General features: G+C 41.6%; 1 protein-coding gene across 2 annotated transcripts in view; it reads left to right on the top strand.

Annotated features, from left to right (window-relative positions):
* The window catches only part of EXOSC2 (exosome component 2), a 491,325-nt gene that overhangs the window by 294,119 nt on the left and 169,991 nt on the right, over window positions 1–27,215 (top strand). For both annotated transcript variants that reach the window (XM_044058551.1, XM_044058552.1), the window contains exon 7: window positions 19,644–19,823. In XM_044058551.1, the coding sequence (XP_043914486.1) occupies window positions 19,644–19,823 (180 nt within the window). The remainder of the gene's footprint in view (window positions 1–19,643; window positions 19,824–27,215) is intronic.

The raw sequence follows: 27,215 nt of genomic DNA, 5'->3' as shown, positions 1-27,215 counted from the left end.
AATATTAACAGTCTGTAAAATATAGCATTGTATATTAGTACATGGCAAATTGGTGTACAGAGTGGGGTTTAAACTGTAACTTAAAGTTTAAAATTTATGAGTAAATAGACTGAGACCGGTGATATGGAAGATGAGAGTAGAAGAGGGGGAGCGAGGAATATGCAAGCCTTATGTATATTTAGCAGATGTAAAGATAAAGTTGTAGTAAAGCTGAGGTAGATGTAGAAGGTAGTTAGGATGAGATGGAATTTTGCTGGAGGGAAGAGTTGCAATGGGTTTTAGTAGAGTCAGTATGTCAGTAAGGGCAAAGGGGGTAGAAGACAGTAGAAGATTTATAGCAAGAATTTGCTTTGATGTATGTAAGGCTAATGTAAATGTATAAAGGCTCATGCAGTCTAGCTTGGGGAGGTGCAAGAGCAGAGTCAGGTTTTTTTAAAGTATTTTAGCAAGTTTTTGAATCTGGATAGATTGGTTTGTTTGATGTTGGTAGAGGTAGAACTCTAGATTTTGGAGCCAAGACCGAGTTATGGGCTTTACTTACCGTTATTTTAGTAGAGACTTGTCTGTGGAGAGTAGTAATCCATGCAGAGGTGTAAGGTTCTACTAAGGCTTTTGCAGTACAGAACAATTTTGAGGTTTGTAGATTATGTAGGAAGAGTTGCTAAATGAACAACAGTTTGTGTGTGCATGTGTGTGTGTGTGTGTGTGTGTGTGTGTGTGTGTGAGAAAGTTCTAGTCATCCTGTTTTAAGACTATGCAGTGGTGGGATGTTGTAGTTTCATTACTGGCAAACTTAACTATCTTGTTATAGTTCTATTCAGTTTTTGTTAGTAGAGATTTCATGAAGGTTGGTATAGATAGGGGCAGCATGTAGTAGTGAAGGTAAGAGATATACAGATGCTATTGTTTTTTTTTTTTGACATTGCTAGTTAAAAAATGTTGCCATGATATAGGAGTCTAATTTTTCTGTGGGTTTTCTTGATAGTGTGTTATGTTTGAATATCAGACTTTGGTTATGTATATTAACATCAAGTAGCTATGTGTGGGTCACAAATTTGATAGTATTTTTTAATGAGGTGATGGCAGTCATTTTTGCATAGAAGGCAGATTTTGGTATGAAAATTAGTAGCAGTGTAAAGATCATTAATACAAATTCTAAACACCTGTTGTGCTAGTATACTTGGGACAGTGTCAAACTTCCATTACATTGTACATAGGTAAAACTTACCAGAAATTAAAAGAACCGATTGGTGATAGTGTATCGGACATTAGGAGAAAGGTACAAACCAATGCATTTTATAAACACATTTTAAATAATAATTCAACACATTTTTAAGTTCATAGCACTAGAACTTATTATTCCTGACAGTACAGGAGGTGAAATTAACCTAAGGACAGAAATTGCTGAATATAATTTTATAAATTTATAAAAACTAAAAACAGTTCACTGTGTTTGAGAAGCAGATAGCAAATTGCTTCAACAGCACATATAAAAGAGACACTGTCTTCTTAATTCACTCACTGTAAACCAAGACTGAATCTTAAATCAAGTCCAATGTAATAGCCACAAAGACATGAGCCGTTGTTACATTCCCATGCAAAAGGAATATGTTGTAAATCCACCAATGAATGATCCAAAATCCATTAAAACAAAATTTTATTTTTTAACAACACCAAAAAATAATATAGCAAAATAAAACATGAGAGCAGGTTTATTGCTTTTGTCCTAACAAAACATTTGGACTTCTTCAGAACCATTACATTTATTTCATGCAGATCACTTTCCAGGTTAAAGGAACACAGTTCATTGAAACCCATTTTAAAGAAACGTAGTCTGGCTTTAAATGCAAATTAGGCTTGAGCACAAAGATCTGTTGTGGTAACTTAGGTTGAATGCCCTTAATTTTCCGGGTCTATATTATATAAGCGAATGCAATGAATTGCGAACCCTGTATAATTGACCCACAATCCCCGAAAACCCAAAATGTCGAGCACATGGATCAGCAATTTTTTCCCAGGGAAAAAAAAATTCGATGATCCGTTAAAAAAAAAAAAAAAAATCAAAACACAAAATAAAGTGGGGGGGCTTCATCCTCCTACTTAAATATACCAACTCTGAGATTGCACCACAGTGAAGGAAATGACAAAGTCCCGAAAACGGCCCAGTGATTTTTTTTTTCCCTAGGAAAAAAAATTGCTGTTCCGTGATTTCGGTATTTGCCATTTCGCATAATGATGTTCGACTAAACAACGTTCGAAAGTCATTGTGTTCGCTAAAATAATAGGAACCCAGTTTTCCAGGACTTAATGAATGAATATCTCTCCATTCAACCATTACTTAAACTTAATGCCATGAAATTATAGGATTAGGGATACATGTTAAATACTGCACATTAACATGCTGGGGTTTTTTTTTTTAACTTTTTTTTATATATGCATATTTATTAAACACTTTTTTAGGTACAAGTGATGTTATTTAAAGGGAAAGTTTGTGTGTATTTGTAATCATTTATTGCTGTGCTTATTTTAGGCATAGTTCTTTAAGATTTTATTGATTGATTCATGTGACTTATTCTTAATTGTTCTTAAGCTAAAATCATCTTTAAAAGGAACTGAAAGGATGGGGGTGGTTTTATTCTGATGTATTCCTTGCACAGGACGAAACCACTCAAACATTTTTCTACAAAATTCCTTTTGTGTGAATTGTATATCTGGAGACCATCTTTGCCAATGTTATCCTGTACTTGATTTTAGTTCAGCTAATAACATTTTAGCCACCTGGTTTGGTAATTTGAGTGTTCCGGTACATGAAACACTAGAGTGATAGCTTCTCTTTCGGCAGGATCATGAATATCCTTACCAGTCCTGTAGTCTCTCCCTCCACTGTACCTAAAAAGAAAAAAAAACAGTTAAGGGGCCATTGCCAGGACTGTAGGCTCAGTCTATGGCTCAACCATTGGTGTGTAACATTAGTGACCACAGACCACTCACTGTTTTCCATTGGTCCCTCTGGTGTAGTCCTTTCCACTACCGTGACCAAGGTTTTAGCCACATCTTTTGTGGCTGGTCCATTGTCCTTACCAGGTTTGAGAGAACCATCTTCTTTGGTTATAGGAGTTTCTTCCTAGGGTAAGAGACCTGTCTCCCAGTTTGAAGTACAGTCCTTTAGTCAGGCTACTACTAGGGATGTCCCTAGAAAAAGAAACAAAAGATTAGACATACTTCATTGAAAGACAGTGTGTCTGTTAATAAAAATTAATTTCTTACCTTGCAGTTTTTAATCCTGTGGAAACAGCAGGAAAATTTAAACCTGATTCTTAATTCTACAAATCCTGTGCATGCTTCATTAGAGGATATGGATAACAACAGGAACATGGCTTCTGTATTTGCTTCACAAGCACCCAACTCTTATTCTCATTTTCTGCTGTAGAGGAGTTTACTTTCTCTGAGACTATGTCCAGGATGCATACTGTACTTTTGTAGGATCAAATGGAAATTCTCTTTAAGTAGATACTATGATATGCTACATGTGGGTATTCCACATACTACACCTGTTCCTTCTATTATGCCAGCTTTGGAGGATGTTTTTGATTCTGCCTGCAATAATCCTGGCAGTCGATCTTCAGTCTCTAAAAAGGTATATAGACTTTGTAAAGTTCCTCAGTCCAGCAAGTATTTGTCTTCTTACCTTAAGTGTGACCTAGCAGCTAATTATATTTCTATTTCTTTTCCATCTGCTAATAAAGTTACGGACATTGCTAATCATTTACTGTTGCACAACCATGGCAAACCCTTTGACAGGCTTGGGAAGAGTATTGATGTTCTTCATACCACATTGCTGCAGTCCTAACACTTGGGTAATCCGCTGTCCCAGTCGGCCCGAATACCAAAGTATATGGCTGACGTCGGTCAAGGCGCATTAGTCTGACGTCAGGGCGTCAGGGTACAAATGCGCATGACCGGCGTCATATCCTCAGTCTTTTGCGGCATGGTCCGATGCAGAAGCAGTTTTGCGAGTGCAGGTTGGCGTTCTGAAATTTTCTGAAGTCGGAGTTTCAGACCGAATCAAAGTTGGCTAAGTACCCGTTGGGAATATTTTGGTTTTTCTTGCCTCAGTATTTAACGGATGTCAGAAAAAGTGAATAACTGTATTTCTTGTGGGAAACAGATACCTCATAGGGATTACCATACCTTGTGTATACCTTGTTTAGGGCCTGAGCACGACGTTGTTGGATGTCGCTCTTGTGCTAGATTTAACAAACGCACTATAAAGAGAAGGTTAGACTGTGCCAGGTTAGTTTTTGGGAAGCGTTGTAATTATAAAATGCCGTCGGATGCTCCGACGCCCGCTTCATCCAAAAAGCGCAAGGACAAAGCAGCAAAGCCTAGGTTGGAAGAACCGTCAGTCCCGGACGTCGGTTCTTTAGAAGGCTCAGTGGAGCCGGAGGTTCTGCCAGAAGTTTCTTTGGAGTCTCAGGGAGAGACTTTACTGTTACAAGATGTGTCTTCTCAGGAGGTAGACCAGGCTGAAGGGGCTTCTCAGGTGGCTGTTCTCCCCTCTCTTCCTAAGGTGGTTAGGCCCTCCCCTTCTGTTTCCAAGGCTTCTTTGAGAGGCAGACCAGGTTTATCTTCAGTGGGGGTCTCTCCTAGTTCTTCAGGATCTTTGCCTAAGAAACATATGCTTAAAATGGCAGAAGATTTGATTACTATGATTAGAGGTTCTATGCCCCCTCCTGATAAGAGGCCTAGGGTGGAACCTGAGCTTGAGAGTTTTGAGCAGTGTTCGAGGCTTCTGAGTCTTCGGCTGAAGACTTGCAGGAGTATCCTCCTTATTCTGATTCTGATGTGGATGATTCTACTCCTTGGCTTCTCCTCCTGAGGATTTTCTTTTCAGAGACTCTTCATTCCATGAGGGAGCATTTTAAATGGGAAAGCCAAGATTTCTCTGATTCCAGGAAGAGGCTTAGGGAATTTTGTTTTACCCCAGCATAGGCCTTTAGCTATACCTCCTGTTCTGGATGTGGTGGAAGATGTTTTTGCAGAGGCTTCCCTGAACCCTGATTCTTTGCCTCCTGCCCCAGTTAAACCAGATAGGTATTATAGGGTGCCTGAAGCTCATAAGTATCTTTATAAGAGTCCTAGGGCAGACCCAGAAACTGTTTCTCAGGGGCCTAAAGGTGTTAAGGCTTCTGTTGTTAAAAATCCTGTTCCTCCTGATAAAGAGGCAAGGGCTTTGGATAGATGGGGAAAGAAGGTGTATACTTCTTCCTCTTTAGCCATGAGGGCTTTGAATTGCCAGTTCCATATGTTAAAATATCAAAATTATCTCCTTTCACAATTGAAGTCTAAGGTGGATGCTCTGGCGGAAGGTATTGAGTGTAAAGAGTTGCAGGATTTAGTTCATGTGTCCGAACAGGTGGGTAAGCATTCCTTGCAATGTGGTTTTGATGCTGTGCAGGCTTCTTCGAGGGTGGCTGCCACTGGTTCTGTTCTTCGTAGGCACGCCTGGCTAAGGGATCAGAATTTAGCTGAGCATGTTAAGACAAGGATTTTGGATGCTCCGTTACAGTCTGACGTGTTGTTTGGTTCGCCTGTGGAAGCTGTTTTAAAGAAAATGGAGGACAAGGCTAAGTCTATGCAGACTGTTAAAGATTTTTTGCAGGTTCAGCCTCCAAGTTTAGTAGAAATTCCCCTACTAAGGGGTGGACATATCCTGCTTATGGTTCCCAGTCTAGGGGTAGGTCTAGGCGTGGTAGGGGCAGAGCTCAAGGTTCTTTTAGGCCTAGAACAGGAGTTCACCTGCTCAGTCTTCTGGTGAGGGCAGGGGTCAGTCCTTTCGTAAACAGACCCAATGACCTGCCTTTTCAGCTGCCAGTGCTTTCTCGTCTGGCAGCACCCTTGGGAGGAAGGCTGGCACTTTTCAAAGAAAATTGGACTTTAATTACCCAAGACAGATGGGTATTGGATATCATTCACCACGGTTACAGGTTTTATTTCCATACCTTGCCTCCTTTCAAAGGCATGCCAGACATTCCTTCTCTACAAAGAAAAGAGGCTCACAAGCAAATTTCGCTGTTACTCCAAATAGGGGCCATTCAGCCGGTTCCTGTGCCAGAAAGGGGCCTAGGATTTTATTCTCGCCTGTTCCTAGTACCAAAGAAGGGGAACACGTGGAGACCAATTTTGGATTTATCTATCCTCAACACTTATCTGGACATTCCCAAGTTCAAAATGTTGACGTTACAACAGCTTTTACCTCTGCTGGGCAAGGATCACTGGATGGTAACTTTAGATCTCAAGGAGGCTTACCTTCATGTACCTATCAGACTAAGTTGCAGGAAGTATCTGCGTTTTCGAGCTGGGAATTCCCATTATCAGTTCTCTGCATTGCCCTTTGGCTTATCTACTGCCCAGAGTATTCACAAAGGTTCTGGCTCCAGTGATAGCTTACTTCAGGCTAAAAGGAATACAAATCTATCCTTACTTGGACGACTGCCTGATTCTGGCTCAAGAAAAGGAAGACCTTTTACAGCATTTGGAATACGTGATAGCAGTGCTAAGATGCCTGGGGTATTCTGTGAACGAAATAAAGTCCAGTCTAGTACCCTCTCAAGACATGTGCTTTCTGGGTGTGAGACTGAATACAGCAACCCAGATGGCCTTTTTAACCCCGGACAAGCAAAAGAATCTTTCCCTTTACTTCCATCAGCTATCTCTTCAGTCCGGGCTGACTGCAAGGACAGTCCTTCAAGCCTTAGGGTTCATGGCATCTTGTATTCTGGTGCTTCCCAATGCCAAACTGCATATGAGGAAGCTGCAATGGTATCTCAAAAATGTATGGACACAGCACTGCCAGGATTTGGACACTGTCATTCAAATACCTTGCATTCAAAAGGAATTTTTGTGGTGGGCTCAGGAATGTCACCTAAACAAGGGACTCTCTGTGACCCGGCCAGAGGCGAGTCAGATTCTAACGACAGATGCCTCAGACATAGCTTGGGGAGCTCATCTGAATGGAAAGTGGATACAAGACAAGTGGCCTGCCAGACTACAGCATCTACATATCAACATGAAGGAGATGTTAGCAGTCCAGTTTGCATTAATGGCTTTCAAGGAGTTACTTCTTCCAGGGCAGGTGTTGATTCTAACAGACAACACAACTGTCATGTGGTACATCAACAAACAAGGGGAACACATTCTTACCCTCTATGCAGGCAAGCAATGATCTTATGGGAGACTGCACTCAGCTTGCAACTAACTCTTCAGCCGAGGTTTCTGCCGGCAGCACAGAACTCCTTAGCAGATGTGTTAAGCAGACAAATCATGGATCCCCACGAGTGGAAACTGGATCTTCATGTATTTCGGAAATTGACAGTGTCATGGGGAACTCCAGACATAGATCTGTTCGCTTCTCCACTAAACCACCAGCTGCCAAAGTTTTGCACAAAAAGGTTTCATCACACAGCTTGGAAAGTGGATGCTCTTTCTTTCAGTTGGACAAATCTTCATGTGTATGCCTTTCCACCTCTGCCTCTTCTCCCAAAGGTACTCCTAAAGGTCAGACAAGACAAGCCAAGGATGATTTTAATAGTTCCAGATTGGCCTCGGCAACACTGGTACCCATTACTGAGGAATCTGGTAAGGAAGCCTCCATGGCCTTTACCTTTGATTCCACACCTATTGTCTCAGAGGGACGGTCATCTACTCAATGTCAAGCTTCACTCTCTTCATCTAACAGCCTGGCATATTCTGTTTTGAAACACAGCAGGTCTCAACTTCCTCAACAAGTTTTGAATGTGATTATGGAAGCCAGAAGACCTAGTACAAGGAAAGTGTGCAGAAAAATGGAAGAGATTTTTATTTTGGAGTGCAGCAAAGAATTTGGAGGTTTCTGAGCCTAATTTGAGTGTGGCTCTTCAATATCTGACTGAGTTATTGGACAAAGGTTTGTCTTTCTCTTCCATTAAGATTCATGCTGCAGCAATTTCAGCTCACTATGATTGTGACCCACCATTGTTTTCTCATCCTTTGTTCAAGCAATTTCTTAGAGGGGCAAAGAATATAAGACCCCCACGTAGAGCTCCTACTCCTGCTTGGGATCTCAATTTTGTGTTGGAGAAACTTACTCTACAACCTTTTGAGCCTGCAGCTACTGCTGAGTTGAAATATTTGTCATGGAAGACTGCTTTTTTGTTGGCCATTACTTCTGCAAGAAGGGTTTCTGAATTGCAGGCCCTTATGGCGGTTGAGCCTTGTTTGATTTTCCATAAGGATAGGGTATCATTACGTACTAATCCTTCCTTTATGCCTAAGGTGGTTTCTAGTGTGGCTTTGAACCAAACTATTCATTTGCCTACTTTTTATGCAGATCCCCAAAATAAGGGGAAAAGATTTTGCACACTTTAGATGTACACAGGCAGTTGCGTTATTATTTAAGCAGGACTAAGGATTTTAGGCAGTCTCAGCAGTTGTTTGTTTCTTTTGCTTTGAGTTCTCAGGGCAAGCCTGTGTCAAAACAAACTATTTCTAAGTGGATTGGGTTTTGCATTGCATTTTGTTATTCCCATCATGGCAAGGAGATTCCAGCTGGGATTAGGCCTCATTCCACTAGGGCTACTGCCACTTCAACAGCATTTCTAAGGGGGGTGGCTACTAAGGATATTTTGGAGGCAGCTACTTGGAGTTCAGTGCATACTTTCTCTAAGCATTACCACCTTCCTCTCTACTCTAAATCTAGGGCTGGTTTTGCCACAGCTATTTTGCAGGGCATGTTGACAGCTCCTGCTTCTTTATGATTTGCCAGCCTCCCTTACCTCTGCTTTGGGATTCTACCCAAGTGTTAGGACTGCAGCAATGTGGTATGAAGAACATAGTACAGTTTTGTACCTACCATAAATGTAGATGTTCGAAGATCCACATTGCTGCAGTCCAATCCCTCCTTCCCCTCTGTGTTTAGGGGTGGTTGTGTGGGTGGGGTTATACTCTTGTAAATTTGTATATATTGTATATATATATTTGGTGCAGGAGTGTTTGGTGTTTTTGGCCTTATCTTTTTAGGTTCTTTTGACATCTGGGGCAAGAAAAGACTGAGGATATGACGTCGGTCATGCGCATTTGTACCCTGACGTCAGACTAATGCGCCTTGACCGACGTCAGCCATATACTTTGGTATTCGGGCCGACTGGGACAGCGGATTACCCAAGTGTTAGGACTGCAGCAATGTGGATCTTCGAACATCTACATTTATGGTAGGTACAAAACTGTACTTTTCTTCAACTCTAGCCTTTAGAATCCTAATCTGTGTCCTAAATTGTGTGGATAGTTTGAGAGACTTGTCTGCCACATTACGCTCAGGAGGTAATTTCTTTCTGAAGCCTGTTAATTGCTGCTGTTTCTCAAGTGTCTAAACATTCATTGAAGAGTGTCTATGCTTATGCTGACACTGTGTCAAGGGCTACCATTACCATAATGAGAGGTTTTGCCTGGGTACGTAGTCGGAAGTTTTCCAAAGAAGGAAAATCTGGGATTTTACATTTCTTTTACTTTTTCTTTGATCATCCTGCTACTCTGGTATTCAAACTTTTTGATGAAAGAAACAAAATTGATCCAGGGAATTAAAAATATTCATCTCCCTTTTTCTAAATCTTCCGGAAAAACTGGTTCTTTTTTCAGAAATAAAATGAGCAATCCCATCAAGCCTCCAGCAAACTGGGATCTAAAAGGAAATGGCAAAAGGGGTCCAACAAAAAAGGATAGATCTTTTCAGAAAAAGGAACAGGCCTCTACCTCAGAATGACCATGCCAGCTGTCCCTGAAACTTTTTTTTCCCAGTATTCCTCTTTTGCAGCGGATTGTTTTCAGACAAATGGATTGTGAAAAGCAGTTTAGGAGGGTTGCAAATGGCACTGGATAGACATTCCTCCTTTTTGGGGAATCCCCTCATTCTCCTAACCAAAGAGAATCTTTCCTCAGGTTCTTTATCATTTGCTTTCCGGGGGGGGGGGGATCATACAACCAGTGCCTCAGAATCAAAGGGGAGAAGTATTCTATTCAAGAATGTTTCTGGTGGCTAAGAAGGATTCTTCTTGGAGGCCAGAGCCTGACTTATTGTTTCTCAGCTTGTTTGTCAACGTTCAAGATGCTGACCTTAGAGTTTGTTACCCCCATTTCTCTTCTAGGTTTCATAATAACTCTAGTTAAGACTCTTATCCTGAGCAATCCTATTGCCATAAGAATCAGAGGTTTCTTCAGATTTTCTGTGTCATAGTCGCACTGTCATTTCCTTTCAATTAACCTTTTGGTTATCTACCACTCCTAGGGTGTTTACAGAATGTCTCAATTCAGTGAAAGCTCATAGCAAACTGCAGGGCATTCACAAATTTCTTTATTTAGATGATTGACTTATTTTTGCAGAGTCTTTTTCCAGGTGTCAGGAGTCCTTTTCTTGGGCTACAAATCTCCTCAACCTTTGCTTTCAGTTCAACAGTCAGTCAAAGGACCTCCTTAATTCCTTCTCACATGATTATAGTTTTAGGATGCCTTCTAGAGTCTTTCCTATAACCCAGAAAAAAGTGGATTTGAATCTGGAAATCCTCCCGAGCTTCTCAAATCTGTGTCAAGACTTCAGCTGAGCTTCTCGAATCTGTGTCCAGACTTAGCAAGAGATTATCTCAGGATTCTAGGGTTCATGGCATCCATGATTCTCATACTTCCTCTTGCCATATTGTTCATGACAAAAGTCCTCTGGTTCTTAAAAATTATGGACCCAACATTCTCACCTGCTGGAATTTCAGATTCCAGTGTTTGGTTTTATGAAAAGATAACTGCTCTAGTGGAAACAGATTGCCCTGATTCCAGGTCTCCCATTCTTTCTTCCACTTCCATGTCAATCTTTGACAATAGATATTTCAGATTTTGCTTGTGGGGGGGCCTGCAAGGTCTTTTGAACAAATCAGGCAACCCAAAGCCCATAAATGTCTAAGATGTTAGCTGTGATCCATGTTATAGAATCTCTTCAACATCGGTGGTCCCCAGGACCTCTGTAAGTCATTATAGACCCTATTGTATATAAACAAACAGGGGAGCACCTGGTCTTACCCTCTGTACAAGCTGGCTGTGGTGGCTTGGGAAGTCACTTTGATGCATTGCTTAACTCTTCAAGCTTCCTGCATTCCACCATAGCAAAATTTAGCGACAGACAAGTTGGGGCAAGATAAGGTCAGACCCTTACAAATGGAAATTGAACGAGGGGGTCTTTAAGGAATTGATACAGTTGTGGGAAACACCTGAAATAAATGTTTGCCTCCTTTCAGAACAGACAAATTTTATATCGGGACTCTTTGCAGGCAGACTTGAAAAACAGATCCTTTTTCATTCCTGTAGTTGAGAACATTCTTTATGCATTTTCACTCGCTGTTTCCATTTGTATCCAGGGCAATTCTGAAGATTCAGAAGGACTTTCCAAAGATCGCTGTGGTGACTCCCTCCTGGCCCAGGCAACAGTGGATGTTCTCTGTGTTTCACTGTTGCAGTCATCACCTGTGGGTTATCCATGCTGTGGGTAGCCCTTGGTCGGCCCGAATACCAGAGTCAGTGTTTTTCTGCATTGGCTGCTGTCAGGTCATCAGTGTTATAAAGGAAGGCAGCCGAGACCATTACATCAGTCTTTCTTGTCGTGGAGCCCGTAGCAGAAGCAGTTCGCAAGTGTGCCGGTCGGTCGGTACCAGAGTTTGAATTACAGCTGGAAACATCTAAAGCTAAGTACCCTGTTGGGGATCCTTTTTTCTTGCACTAACCGATGTCTGAAAAAGTTAACAATTGTCTTGCCTGTAGAAAGCAAATACCACGCCGAGACTTCATTCATACTGCGTCACTTGTTTAGGCCCAGACTACGATGTCCCCCGTTGCAGGTTCTGTACAGTCTTTAACGCGAGAACCGTTTGCCATAGAGCTCTTTTTGTAGCCAGGTATTTTAGTCTTTCACCTTCGCATTCCAAAATAGTGTCCGTCGGCCAACAATCTCTAGACATTCCGAAAAAACGTAAGGCTAAAGATATAGACAGACCACACAAGGCTAAGCCTTCCAACGACTGTACTGCTAAGCAGGTCGTCAGTTCTCTGGAATTCAGTGAGGCGTCTTTGCAGCCCCTGATGCCCGATTAGATACCTTTGCAGGCCTCTACTGAGACGCTTTCGGAGTCCGGTTGCCACAGACATCTTCTTAGTATTCCAAGCCTTTGGTTGTCTCTGCCTTGGTTGGGTCCAGAGTCGCAACGCAGGCACCGGGATCTGAGGAGGCTTTTCACACTACCGAATCTAGACAAAAACCGACATCATCTCCTCTGACTACCGTTTCTCTCAGACCGATGGATACTCTTAGGCCTAGAGGCAAGGCCACACCCAGGAAAACTACCTCTAGCCACCGTTTTACTCCTGCTCCAACACCCCAAGCTCAAATGCTTAAAATGGCGGAAGATCTTATCACCCTTATCAGAGGTAGTCAGGCCGCACCTTCTAAAAGAAAAAGGGAGCCTTCCTCTGAAATAATGACAGAAGAGGATTCTGAGGGGTCTGATTATTCAGATTTTGAAGAGGAGCAACAACCTCTTACTGCTTATGAGGATTCAGATGCAGAGGAATCCATTCCTTCTGCCTCCCCACCAGATCTTTCCTGTGGGGAAACCCTTCACACCCTCAGGGAACATTTCCACTGGGAATCCCAGGACTTCTCTCAGTCTAAGAAAAGACTAAGAGAGTTTCTAGACCTGCACCACCACAGACCCCTTGGCTTATCCCTCCAATCTTAGAGGTGGTTGATGATGTCTTCCAGGAATCCAGCTTAACTCCTGATGCCCTCCCACCTGCTCCCAGAAAACCTGACGGGTATTACAGAGTACCGGATTCTCACAAATACCTGCATAGAAATCCTGCTGCAGACCCAGAGGTCATTACACAGGGACCAAAAGGAGCTAAGGCTAGTTCTACAAAGAATCCTACTCCTTCTGACAAGGACTCCAGAGCTCTGGACAGATGGGGTAAAATAGTATACATCTCTGCAAACTTAGCTGTCAGAGCACTCAACTGTCAGTTCCACATGTTAAAATAACAACAACACAGTTTGGAACTATTAAAACAAAAAAATTCAGCCTTTCCTGACTGTGCCTATTCGAAAGAGTTAGCAGATTTACTGCACTCTACTTGTCAAGTGGCTAAACACTCATTACACTGTGGATATGACACCTTAGAAGCCTCAAGCAGGGCAGCAGTGTCAGGATCTGTCATTAGGAGACATGCATGGTTGAAGGAACAACCTCTCCCTGATAATGTCAAATCTAAATTACGTGATGCCCCCTTGGATAAGGACAGCTTGTTTGGAGTAAAAGCAGAAGAGGTGCTTAAAAAGATGGAAGACAAAGCAAAATCTATGCATACAGTAAGATTTCCTTCAGGTGCAACCTCCTAGGTTCAGCAGGAATGTTCCCTCAAAGCACTGGTCCTTTTCCTGCACCTGGCAGACAAGGGCAAGGTAAGTCCCGCAGGGACAGACCACCCAAGCTCCTGTTTCAGGGACAGCAGAGAACCAAACAGTGGATCACTTCCACTCCAAAGGCAGGGAGTTCTAAGCCATCCCTCTATGGCAAAAACTCTCTGACTCCCTCTCCTCCCTCTGTCCTCTTTTCACTCTCAACAAACTCCCAATTCCAAGAGAGTACCCAGACGTACCTCCAAATCAGTGGGTAGAGGCATTGAAACAAGTCCAAACTCTAATATCCCAAGGGGCAGTAGAACCTGTCCCCACAGATCAAACAGGCAAAGGCTTTTATTCCAGACTATTCCTTGTTCCCAGAAAAGAGGGCACTTGGCGCCATATCCTGGATTTATCCATTCTGAACACCTTCTGGTGGTCCCGAAATTAAAAATGCTAACTTTGCAGCAGCTACTGCCTATGCTAACAAAAATGCCTGGTTAGTTACCCTGGATCTAAAAGATGCCTACCTCCACATTCCCGTAAGGGAATCCTTCAGGAAATTCCTTTGCTTCAGAACAGGCTCACAACACTTTCAGTTCTCTGCGCTACCCTTTGGCTTATCTACTGCTCCCAGGGTATTCACCACATGCTTTAGCCCCGGCCTAGCCTTTTGCAGACAGAAAAATATACAAATTTGCCCTTGTCTGGATGATTACCTCATTCAGGCAAATTGCAAAGAAAAGTTCTTCAAGGACCTACTCTTTGTCAAGACTTCCTAACATCCTTAGGGTACACCATCAGCGAGAAGAAATCGAGGCAAACACCCCCCAGGAAGATCATTTTCTTGGAAACACTGCTGGACACAAAAATGGCCTTCCTATCCCCAGAAAAGTAGAGCTTCCTGCTTCTCTATTTTACCCAGCTGGCTTCCAGAAGCCACCCCACTGCGAGGAAGTTCCTGCAAGCCTTTGGGGTACATGGCATCTTGCATCCTTCTAATTCCTCTGGCCAGGCTTCACATGAGAAAACTTCAGTGGTACCTAAAGAACATTTGGTGTCAGCACTCTCAACCTCTAGAGATCGCTCTACCTCTGATCTCCTGTATAAGGGCCGAGTTTCTCTTATGGGCAGGGGCTTGAGCCCAGTGCAAGGGTCTTTCCTTCACCCTCCGCCCAACCATACCATTACTACCGATGCCTCAGACATAGCTTGGGGTGCTCACCTAGAAGGCAGGTGCACCCAAGGTCTTTGGGAGGCCCAGCACCTACCCTTACACATCAACCAGAAGGAAATGATGGCAGTACAAAATGCTGTGACATCCTTCAAACCCCATCTCAAGCCAGGGGTTCTCCTTATCAAAACTGACAACACCAGAGTAATGTGGTACGTCAACAAACAGGGAGGGACCCAATCTTACCCTTCTGTGCAGGCAAGCCATGAACCTCCTGGCTGACAGCCGCTTCCATGGGACTACACCTGATAGCCCAATACCTACCAGGGATCAACAAAACCCTGGCAGACCACTTAAGTAGAAACTTACTGGACCCCCATGAATGGCAGCTCCACAGAAAAATCTTTTTACAAATCACTCAGGCGTGGGGGACTCTGGAGGCGGATCTCTTTGCTTTCCATCTCAGCCATCAGTTGAAAAACTTCTGTACCAGGGAGTATCACCACCTAGCGTGGAAGGTGGATGCCTTAAATTTCCACTGGAACACCCTCTTTGTGTACGCATGCCCTCCTCTGCCTCTTATTCCCAAGGTACTGATCAAAATAAGGGAGGAGAGACCAAGGGCCATCCTCATTGCTCCAGACAACATTGGTACCCCCTTACTGCGCAGCCTGATCTTACAGCCTCCCAGGCAGCTTCCCCTGATCTCAGACCTTTTAACTCAGATGGGCGGGGGGGGGGGGGGATGCTGCACCCAGACTTGCAGACTCTCAAACTATCAGCATGGCTGTTACTCTAAAGGCAAACAAAGGGCCCCTATTAAACAAACAGGTCCTAGACATAATCACAGAGGCCAGAAGGCCCAGCACCAGAAAATCTTACGCAGGAAAATGGAAAAGATTCTGCTCCTGGAGCCAGTCCAAAGGGGGCAATACCTCACTACCTTCCATCCCTCTTATCCTGGACTACCTAGTGGAGCTACTTAATAGTGGCCTCTCCTTCTCTATTAAAATCCATGCCTCAGCCATTTCAGCTCATTTTGATACAGAACAGCTCCTGTTCTCCCGTCCTATGATTAAACAATTCCTCAGAGGGGCTTCTAATATCAGACCTCCCACTCCAGCCTGGGACCTGAATTATGTTTTGGAACAACTAACTTTACCACCCTTCGAACGTGCTGCTTCAGCAGAACTAAGATACTTCTCCTGGAAGACTGCTTTTCTCCTAGCTATCACCTCAGGCAGAAGGGTTTCAGAACTTCAGGCACTGATGGCTATTGAGCCCTTCATCATCTTCCATGCAGACAGGGTCTCCCTGAGGACTACTCCCTCCTTTATGCCTAAGGTGGTATCTAATGCAACTCTCAACAAGCCCATACATCTACCCACCTTCTTTCCTAACCCTGAAAAAAAGGGGGAAAGAATTATGCACTCACTAGATGTGCACAGACAGCTCAGATACTATCTGGACTGTACTAAACCCTTCAGGACAACAGACCAACTACTTGTCAGCTTTGCCCCAGGGGCAGAGGGGAAGCCCATTTCCAAACGAACCATTTCCAAATAGACATCGCACTGTATTAATTTCTGCTAGAGTTTGCATGGGACACCCCCCCAAGTCTATTCAAACCCATTCCACTTGGGCAACCTCCACTTCCACAGCATTCATAGTTTCATAGTATAGTACTAGGCTATCTGCCCTGGGGCATTTGTAAGCCTAGCCATAGTGATGCGGTTTTTGCCACCCCATGAAATGGTACAAAAATGTACAGAATAAATCTAGAATACTGTGCCTCTGTCTAGTAGTGACACAATGAAGGTCCCCTTATATAATAGAATTAGTTTACTGTGCCCCTGTCTAGCAGTGACACAGATGTGACCCCTGGGGTATAGTTTCAAAACATAGGTTAGTACTAAGCTAACTGCCCTTGTGAGCCATTTTAAGCCTAGCCAGTTATCCCTTGTGAGACTCAAACCCTGCACCTTGTGTTTATGAGGTAACCACCTTAACCATTAGGCCAACCCCCCTCCTCAGAGGAGTTCCCACCAGGGACATCCTGGAAGCTGCCACCTGGACTTCTATTCATACCTTTATCAAGCATTACCATCTACCTCTGCTTTCTAAGGCTAGGGCAGGGTTTGCCTCTGCAGTTCTGCATTGCATACTGACACATTCCTAGGTCTCTTACTAATCCTACCGCCCCTCTCCTCAGCTTTGGGAATCCTCCCACAGGTGATGACTGCAACAATGAAACACGAACAACATAGTATAGTTGTGTACATTTACCATAAATGTAGATGTTCAAGTGTATTCACTGTTGCAGTCCTGGTTTCCCACGCTCCTTCCCCCTTATATGTCCTTTCTTTAGGGAGACAAGTTTCTAATGGTGGCTTTTAGCCACCAGGACCACCTTACCATATTTACTTGGGCCTCTGACTGGTTAGGACAAGAAAAACTGATGTAATGTTGTCGGCTGCCTCCCTTTATAGCACTGACAACCTGACGTCCGGCAGCAGCCAACGCAGAAAAACATTGACTCTGGTATTCGGGCAGGCCGAGGGCTTACCACAGCAGGGATAACCCAGAGGGGATGACTGCAACAGTGAATACACTCGAACATCCACATTTATGGTAAGTATACACAACTGTACTTTCTCTGTTATGCAGTTTGCTAAGGGCAATTCCCAACAGCTGCCTCACAGATTGGCGCTACTTACACAAGATGGGCAGTGTGATAGACCTCAGTCTCGAACAGCTGACTGCCTGGATAATTAAATTTTGATGCCTTTTAAGCATCTTTTTCATGGGGACATGCAGTGGGTACTAAGAAAGGCAAGAAAACATGCTGTTAGGAAATCTTCTGTTAGCAAGTGGAAAATATTTTCTGTTTTGTTCCACACAAATAACAAGGGCCCCGTCAGGGAATATATACCACTGGTTCTTTTGTGTAAATTACTATCCTCTGGCCTTTCTTATTCCTCTGTCAGTGTTCATCTTTCAGCTGTTTCAGCATATCAGATCACAAATCCTCCCCTTTCTTCCCTGACTTGTTCAAACAGTTCTTGACAGGGGTTTTACATGTAACACTACCTAGGAAACGGGTGCCATCTCTTGGGAATCTTAACTTTGTGCTGGAAAAGTTAATTTTGTCTCCTTTTGAACCAGCTCATCTGGCTGATTTGTGGTTCCTAACTTGGAAGACTGTATTACTGAATTGCTGTGACCTTTGCAAGTAGAGTATTCTGACTTGCAAGCTGTCATGGTGGTTTAAACCTATTTGGGTTTCCATAGAGATGGGGTTACTTTAAGAACAAATTCCTTTCTCATGCGAAAAGTTGTTTCAGCGTTTACATTTAATCAAGCCATCAATCTAACTTGTTTCTATTCCAGATCCTAAAAATTATGAAGAAAGGATTCTTTATACTCTGGATGTGCATAGGCAACTGTGGTGTAGTTGTCTTGACAGAACAATATTGTTTAGGAAGCTGAATAATTGTTTTTCTCCTATGAAAGTAAGGGCAGCCCATGTCGAAACAGACTATTTCAAGATGGCTGTCCCTTGCTATTGCTTTTTGTTATTCCCACTATGGCATATCTATTCCAGAGAGAATCAAGGCACATTCTGTTAGAGCCTTGTCATTTTTAATGGCATATTGGAAAGGAGTGGACTCTAGATGGTGCACACTTGTATAGAGCATTACACTCTGGATTCCGAAGGACTTCCAACGATCACTGTGGTGACTCCCACTTGGCCTAGGCAACAGTGGACAAGCTTTGCTAGAACCCCTGCCGGGCCTTTTGGATGCTAGTCCTCCTTCCTCCCAAGATGGATAGTGGGAATCTACCCAAGTAGCTGTAGGCTACTGCAGCAATGAAAATGATGAACATAATACAGTTACGCAAGTTGCACTTAACAGTAGATGTTCGGAATTTGCACTGCTGTAGTAGCCACATCTTTCCTCTGTCCTCTTTCTTCTGCATGTAGTTACCACAAAACTTTAAACTTGAGGGACTGTAATAGTAAATCTACCCTTCTGCTATTCTCCTAGAAAAAAGTGTACATAGTTATAGTATAATAGTTAATTTGGCTATTATACAGCTGCAGTTTTTGTCTAAAGTAATAACTTTATTCTGACAGTAAAGTGTTACATTTGTAAGTTTTTGTGAAAACTAAAAGGTGCCCAAAGAACTGAAGAAAAGAAAAAGAAAAGAAAAACTCCTAGCAATGTGAGTGCTTCGTGCACCAGCTAGTGTTCTACATAGTTATGGTGCAAGACCAGTGGAAATCTTAAGGACATAAAGACTGCTGATGAAAAATCTGGCCATGAGCTAGGAAGGAAGATATATGAGAGTACAGAACAAAGGTGCTTGTGTCTTCAACTCAGCCTTCTGCTGAGAGGGAGGAGACTTATTTTCTTACCTACCCCATAACATTCTGATTAATTTATCTCACTTTGTAAAAATAAACAGTCATAACTATATGGTTGAAGATATTTTTGAATGTTTCCCTTCCCCCACTGTACACTGCACATGAACCGTCATTACTGGACATGCACCCAGTTCAATTTGTGGACCTCAAATGTCTGTTGATGTTCTTCAGGTATGTATACTGGCCAGGTATCCCTGCTAGTTCCATCAGAGCTCTAGCATACCATGTAGTACAAGCCAGGCATCTGTGAAGGAGAGCTGTCAAGCACCACTCATTTCACCAACCCTCTTATGCCAAGCTTGATGTGTGCACCAAAGTTACTGTTGCTGCACATTGGAGATACAGCTCTATGCCCAGCAATCCAGGCAAGACTGTGATAGAGCAGTGCATTATAACTGCAGTACAATGAACAGAGTTATAGTCCAATAAAAGTTAGTACATGTGTTGACCTGCAAGAAAACAAGAAGACCATTTGCATTAAGAAAGTATGTAAACAGGTTTGATTGGGAATCTTAATTTCCACTGTAGTAAAAACTGCATCTTCAGATAAATTAAAATTTTAATTTGTATTTCAGCTTGGACAAGGTGTGTTAGTACAAGTGTCCCCATCACTCGTCAAGCGACGAAAAACGCACTTCCACAACCTTCCATGTGGAGCATCAATAATCCTTGGAAACAATGGTTTTATTTGGATTTACCCACCCATAGAGCAAAAGGATGATGATGAAGCAGGAGGATTCATCACCAACCTGGAGGTAAGAATTTCTTCATTATGTAGAAAACTGGACATTTGGTGTCACACAAAAAACAGGTACAGGAATGTATAAACTTTTCAGTACTTAGTAATTTTGCATCCTCATACTCCCTGTGATTTCTAACAGTCTGATATGGCTGAGATCCTGTTGTAGTAACTTATTGGTGTTCCAGGCATCGTTTACCTGGCTGCTAGCACCACCTCATATGACAGTATATACTGCTAACCTTTTTTCTCTTTCCCACAAGAAAAACTAAGGCACGGAGGAAAAGAACTATAGGCTACAATTTTAGATTTTTGTTGTTTTCATGGATATAAAAATGGGTTTGTAGAATTTTTTTTCTTGGTGAGTATATTTTCATTTTTTGTCTTCTTTTAGGGCTGGTATCTTTACTCTAAATTTTCTTTCACAAGTTTTTTCACCTCATTGTTCCATCTCCTGTGTCAGTCAGTCTTGGACCTAGGCCCCTCGCAAAATCATTACTGCAGCTTCCTAACCACTAGATTTACCTGTGACAAACAGATACTACTTGCAGCAGGTATTCTAAATGCACAGCCCATGTCTTTTTCTAGTGATGTAGCCAAACAGCACCAACTGAAAGCACTTCAAAGTGGCAAAAATTTGTAAAATCATCTTTCCCGTTTGTCTCTTTTTATCTATTTCATCCTCTTTTGGAATGGAGGGCAGATGTAGTCACAGATATTCATATTTAAGAAGTCTGTGTTTGTTTTATAATCTACAAAAAATCACGAACACAAACCTTAGAAAAAAGTCCACGGAACAGCTAGCAAACGACCAATAGCAACCACTTTATTAACTCCACAAGTAGAACAAGTAAAAAGTAGACAGTCTTTAAGCGTGCAGTAACTCATACACTTTTCGTCGCCTATAGGTATCGCAACTTCCTCAGAAGACAATTAATTAACATCACTCATGCTCTTAAATATTAAAAGTCCTAAGCACTAATAGTCAATTACATTCAATTGATATCAATAAGATGATTAATTCATCATAAAACATTTAACCATTTAGTGACTGTGTGTATGGAAATCAGTACTCTTCTATACTGTTTAAAAATTCAACATAATTAATACATTTAAATGAATGGTAAAATACATTTATAATAAAATTATTAAAACTACAGAGGATAATTCTGTCTATAAACTAAACATAACCTAAGCCTAACAAGGGGAATAGTGTGTTTTTTATATACTGTAAATATATATATATATATGCATATATATGCATCCAACTTAAATGGAGCACAGGTAGACTTTCATATAGACTTTCTATACTGTTATGTGTATTAAATACAATGGTACAAAAGTGATATAAACATAGCATATAATATATATAATGTGGCATACAATGTGTATAATCCCATATTAAATAGTGTGACATTAGTTTAAAATCACATCCATTTTTAAAACATTAATTAATTAAATATATAAATAAGTAAGTTAATGAATAAGTAAAGTAAATACTTAGATAAATATATAAATATCAAAAATATCAAAAATATCAAAAATATATTCAATAATAAGAATATATACCGAAAATTAGTCAAAGAATAAGTTTATTTTAATTTATATTTTTATTCTATCTTAAAGGTATAATATTAATAATGAGGAACAGGCCAAGTAGCAATTACTATTCATCTTTCTAGGTTTTTCAATCTCAGTATACATTTAATCGATGTCATCTCATTTAATCCAGGGAATTGATTAGCATTCAACGTTAATTGCCATATTAATTCCCGTCTCTCTAGTTTTAGTGGATCATATTGACATCTTACATCAGTTTCTACTTGGTCTATAATCTTAAATTTAAAATTATGTCCTTCATTCGAGTGGCAATGTCTAGCAAGTGCATTATCCAGTCTAGTTCTTCTAATACTGTATATGTGCTCGTAAATTCTTTCTTGTAGCTTCCTATCCGTTTTTCCTACGTAGAAAGCTAAACATGTATCACATGTTGCTAAATACACAACCTGGCGGCTACTACAATTGTTTTATAATGTAAAGAAGAGCCTGACCATTATTCTGGAAAAGGGTGAAGTCTGATTTTGAGAGGATTAGTGAAGAAACGAATGTTTGTGGTGATAAAGCTTCTGTTTTAATCTGTTCACTCATAGCCTAAGTTAATTGTAAAGGAAACCATGTAGCATCCATGGGAGACCAAATTAAAACTGCCATAGTTGATTGTGGGCGTAGAGATGAGTATTTCTCCTGCTTCCTTTTTTTATCTCATTCATTTAAATCATTACCTTTGCTTCCTCCAATAGGCTATGACTACCTTCCAGAAACAGTTAAAAAAATTAGAGGTGTTTATGCTTTCTGAAAGCCAATCCCCTGTCCCTCAAGTTTTGGGGCTGTAGGTGTCAGCCCCCTATTACTCCATCCATCCAGTATTTTTCTAAACTGTGTGTGTCACACTGGGATCTGTATTTACAATAACACCAGATTTTCATCATATTATTCACTGTTATAGAAGTAATAATTTCTTGGGGACTTCTGCCACACAAAGCCTGACATCCAGCCTGACTTACAGAGCTTTGCATTCTTTCTGCCTTCTGACCTGGCTGATGTCCTTCTACATGGATGTCAGCACATCAGTGGTATAAGAGGGACAACTGTGTCATTTTTAGAGCCTTATTGCCACAGTATGAATCCAGAACAATGCATCCTGTGCTAGCATTCACTAGTCCATCATTTTAGACCATCGTTTAGAATTTTCATGTAAGTACAGTGTTGCAGAACAATTATCTCTTTAATTATACAGTGCATCTTTATACGTCATTCATGAAAAACTTCAGTAGGCATAGATTTCAGAAGTTAGTTTCTAGTTGCATTTCATGTAGGAAGCAGATTTCACATAGTCTTCCACACCTTGTGTTTGTGTGTGTTCTGTTTGGAGCCTACTCATGATGTCTCAATTTTAGGGAGCTGCATTGTCAGTTATTGTTAGAGACTGCATTGTTCCCTGGTTTGAACGAAGCAGTATCTGTCAGTAGCATATCGAAACTAAGGGCAGCGAGGTTGTAATGCTACAAACAATATTTTTAATATATTTCCTTTTTTGATGCTTTGAAGTGGTGAAGCATTTATTTAACTGTAATTTTTATTTATTTATATTTTTGGTTGATAATTCATGTATTAATATGATTTATTTTGGTGATTGTTATTGGTAGAACATTTTGAACGTGTGATTATTTTAACTTATTTAATTTTTCAATTTGACATGATAAATTTATTCTGAAGAAGTTTTCAGTTGAATAAGGACGAAAGCGCTTAATAAAATATTACTGTGGAATAAAATACTACTGTGATTCTCCTGTGCTTTGGTTGTATGTCTTTATTTTTTTATTAGCACATTAGTGGTATAAGAGGGGATGCCCACCCATGTCATCTTTAGAGCCTTCACTCCCAGGTGTAAGTTGGACACTTAAAACTCCTTATCCTCTGCTTCCGACCACTTCTTACCACAGTATGACTGTAGATCACTGTATGTTGTGCTATTGTTCACCCAGTCCATCATTTTAGACTAGCTTCTAGAATTTTCATGTGATTACCCTGTTGGGGAACCATTCTTTTCGCTCTAATTTTTCTGTGCATATTTATAAGTCATTCATGAAAAACTACAGTAGGCATAGATTTCAGAAGTTAGTTTCTAGTTGCATTTCATGTAGGAAGCAGATTCCACATAGTCTTTCTCACCTAGTGTTTTCTCTGTTTGGAGCCTACTTGTGATGTGTCTGACTGCCATCACTGCGCACAGTTCAGTGAGAATCAGAAGGCTAGTAAGAGAAGAGCAAAAGGCTGCTCACCTTCATAAGGCCCACTGTGGTGGTGACCAAGTCTGTGGTGGAGGCCTGAAAGGAAAAAGGAGAAGAGTGCATACACAAGAAGGTTTTTGAGTAGACCTTCCTGGAATTGAGGGCGTAAAATCCAGTGAGGACGTATTGCAGCTCTAAACTTGACATCTAAAGACTGGACTGAGACTTCTGATATTGCCCCTCAGGAGACTACCACACTTGAATGACAGCATGCCCTCCATAGGTACAGGTAGTATCCTTTTAGTCATGATTCATAGGCCATCCCCAGTTCAAAGATTGAGGGTGGCTGGGTGCAGGTATCTTGAATGTCCTAAGATCCAAGAATTAGACATCTGTCATCTTGTTTCAGCATGAGCTGGGGGAACCTCCATCCCTTTTTGTTTCCTAGGCTCCCTTTCAAGACTTGATGAAGTTTCAGGATTTTGTATATTTTCTTAAGAACCTCCAGATATCTTCAAAAGAGAGTGTGCCAGGGAGTACCTAGTCTTAACAGAAAAGGGATATCTGCCATGGAATCTGATACCTCTGAGTCAAAGGTGGATGAACTGACATTTGGTGACAAAATATCTTCACTCCCAGGTGTAAGTCGGACACTTAAAACTCCTTATCCTCTGCTTCCGATCAGAGAATTTTTATTTTGTTGATACCCTTGACAGAATGCAGACTCATTTCAGATGGGGGTCTATGGAGCTCTCAGAAGCCCAGAAGAGCTGCAGAGAGACCTCCTAGCTTACGTGAGCTCAAATCTTTAGTAATGCCCAGTAATAGAAGTGTTTGAGGCTACATTTAGTGGCACAACTTTGGAGTCAGACTCTCAGTCCTTTGCTTCCAGGTAACCAGACCATTTTTACAGGGCTATGGATTCTTGAAAATATCTTTATAAAAATCATATGTCTGATCCAGCCACGATGACCATGCATACTTGCAAGTGTTTGCCTAGGATTCCAACCAAAAACCCACTTTTGAAAGTAAAATATTGGACCCTTTTAGGAAGAAGATCAACACCTTTGCCACCTTGGCCTTCAAGCCTGTCACTTGCCAAGCACACATGGTAAAGTACCTGGGGAGACTAATATCTCAGTTAAAGGACAACTCTGAGGAGATAGTAGACCTTGAGCTGTTCATTGCTAGAATGCACCTTGTTGTTCAGCTGGTAAAGCACTCAGTCAGATGAGGCTATGATGCATCTTAGAGGGTGGTAGCTTCATGGTCAGTGATAAGGAAACCTGCCTGAGGATTAATTCTGCTCCCTCCCCACCAGACTGTCCATGTTAAAGGTCCGTTACTCAATAACCCACTCGAGGAGGAGTTCCTTTCTTAGATCTCCTGTTAAAGTGGTTTGTAAAAAATCTGGAGGAGAAGAGCGATACAGTGAAGTCAGTGAAACAGTTGTTCCACTACCATGCTCCTATCTGTAGCAGAAATGATCACAGAAAATGTTGGTCCTTTCCTCAGAGACAGAACAAAGAAAAAGTGCAAAAGGGAAGAAAAATAGTAAGATCAAAAAGGAAACTATGGAGGCCACGAGAGGGAAAAGATACGACTCAACAGAGCTTGTCCCATCCAGTCACTGCTCCAGAAATCCCACATCAACACTCTAACTTACCCTGCTCCATATCCCACCAGTCAGAAGTTGGAAACTGTACCACATTTTGTGAAACACTGGGAAAAGAATCCTAAAATACATCTGGGTATTGAAAATCATAGCCCAAGGGTGTAGAATATATGTCATTAAAGAAGAAAAAAGGCAAGGTTCTCAGGAGTCCCATCAGTGGCAAATAAACAAAGACAACTTAGTGCCATCAGTTTGGCAACAACTGTTGTGTAACAGGGCCACAGAGAGAATGTTGCAACCAGAAGAGGGCATGATTACTCACTGGTTCCAAGAAAAAGACCATTCAAGGCCAGTCTTAAATCTGTCAGAGAAAAGTTTTTAAGGATTCTAGAGTTCAGAATGCTAACCTTGCAGACTGTCCTTCCTCTTCTCCTTCTTTAAGCCTTCATAGTAAAACTAGATCTGAAACATGCTTTCTTCCACATACCTATGGCCATAACAGACTGGCCATGATTCAGGTTCAGAGTAGGGGAATTCCAGTAAAGGGTCATCCCTTGTCCTTTTGGTTTAGCTTCTGAACGCAGGATGTTTAAAAATTCATAGCTACAATTTCTGTTTTGAAGAGCCTATGAGATTCATCTGTCTCCATACCTGAATGACTATCTGATGTGAACAATTCTGCAGGAGACCCAGGAAGCTCTGAAGTTTACTGTTTCATGCTTTGGGACTGTGGGACTTGATCTGAATATTCCAGAATCTAAACTGTTGTCCAGATAGCATTCCTTGTTCCTGGGAACATGGCTAGACAGTGAGTGTCAGAAAGCCTTCTTGGTACAGAAGAAAGTGGCCTTGCTATGTCATTGTTTCAGTCTGTGTAGCACAGCTCCAGCACATTACAGCAGGGGAGTTTCTAAGGACATTGGCATAATGACTTCATCCATCCTGATGGTACCACTAGCCAGAATACACATGAAGAAGTTCCAGTGGTACCAAAAAAAGAAAAACACAATATAAGCATGTTGCACCCTTTTGATTACCCCCCCCCCCCCCCCAACACACACACACACCCCTGGTATTAAAAAAAGAGCTTTCATGGTGGGCACAGTAAGTAAACCTAAACCAGAGACTACCAGTCAGATTGGGACCAGTACCCAGAACCTAATTTTGGATTATTTGGGGCCCCACTCAGCAGTATGAGTATCCAGGGGACTTGTGACAGGTTGCAAAAGAAAAGAGAGATCAGTGGTAAAAAAGGTGGTAGCAATGATTCTGGCTATCAAGGCTATGAAACAAGTTTTGAAATCTGGAATTTTGCACATAACTACAGGCAACACCTCAGTGATGGATGTCAACAAGGAATAAGGGAGGGAATAAATTACTAACACACCCAAATTGACTGGCCATGGAAGAATGTTACTGGCCCAGGAAGCAGTGGTGAGCCTTCGGCATCTTTTTATACCTTCTCAAGACAGCATGTTGATAGATTACCTGACGGAACAGAAACAGATCCTGTTTAAGTGGCTGTTAGGGTTATTTTTTTCTGGAGCTGGTTCACAGTTGAGGCTTTTTTGCTTTCATTAAAATAGACAGCTACAGTAATTTTGCCCAGCAGCACAATTTCTAGAGGCCTGGGCAATAGATGCCTTCATCAGTTTGTCAGGCTTGCTTCTGTATGTTTTTTCCACCAATCCCTGTTCCCCGTAGGATAATTCAAATGTTAATGGAGGTCAAGCCAAAAATACTACTGATAGTTCCCTTTTGGCCAAGGCCACACAGGATGTTAAACCGTAGATAACTGCTGGTGTAGCCTAAACTTTATGGGACATATCCTGCCAGGATTTGAACATCCAGCCAGCTTCCAAAGTTTTAGGGCACCTACCACATGCCCTAGCCACTGCCCTGCATAAGGGAAGAAAGATAAAAGCAGTGATAGGGCAGTAAAATGTCAGAGTTTTCTTGCCACCGAAGTGTATATTCCAGTTAAGTACCTCATTGGGGATTA

The sequence above is a fragment of the Protopterus annectens genome, chromosome 16.part0 (assembly GCF_019279795.1).
Source record: "Protopterus annectens isolate FY-2018-M chromosome 16.part0, PAN1.0, whole genome shotgun sequence".
NCBI classification, from domain to species: domain Eukaryota; kingdom Metazoa; phylum Chordata; order Ceratodontiformes; family Protopteridae; genus Protopterus; species Protopterus annectens.
The sequence above is the reverse complement of the archived record's forward strand: the minus strand, read 5'-3'. Positions and strand labels throughout refer to the sequence as shown.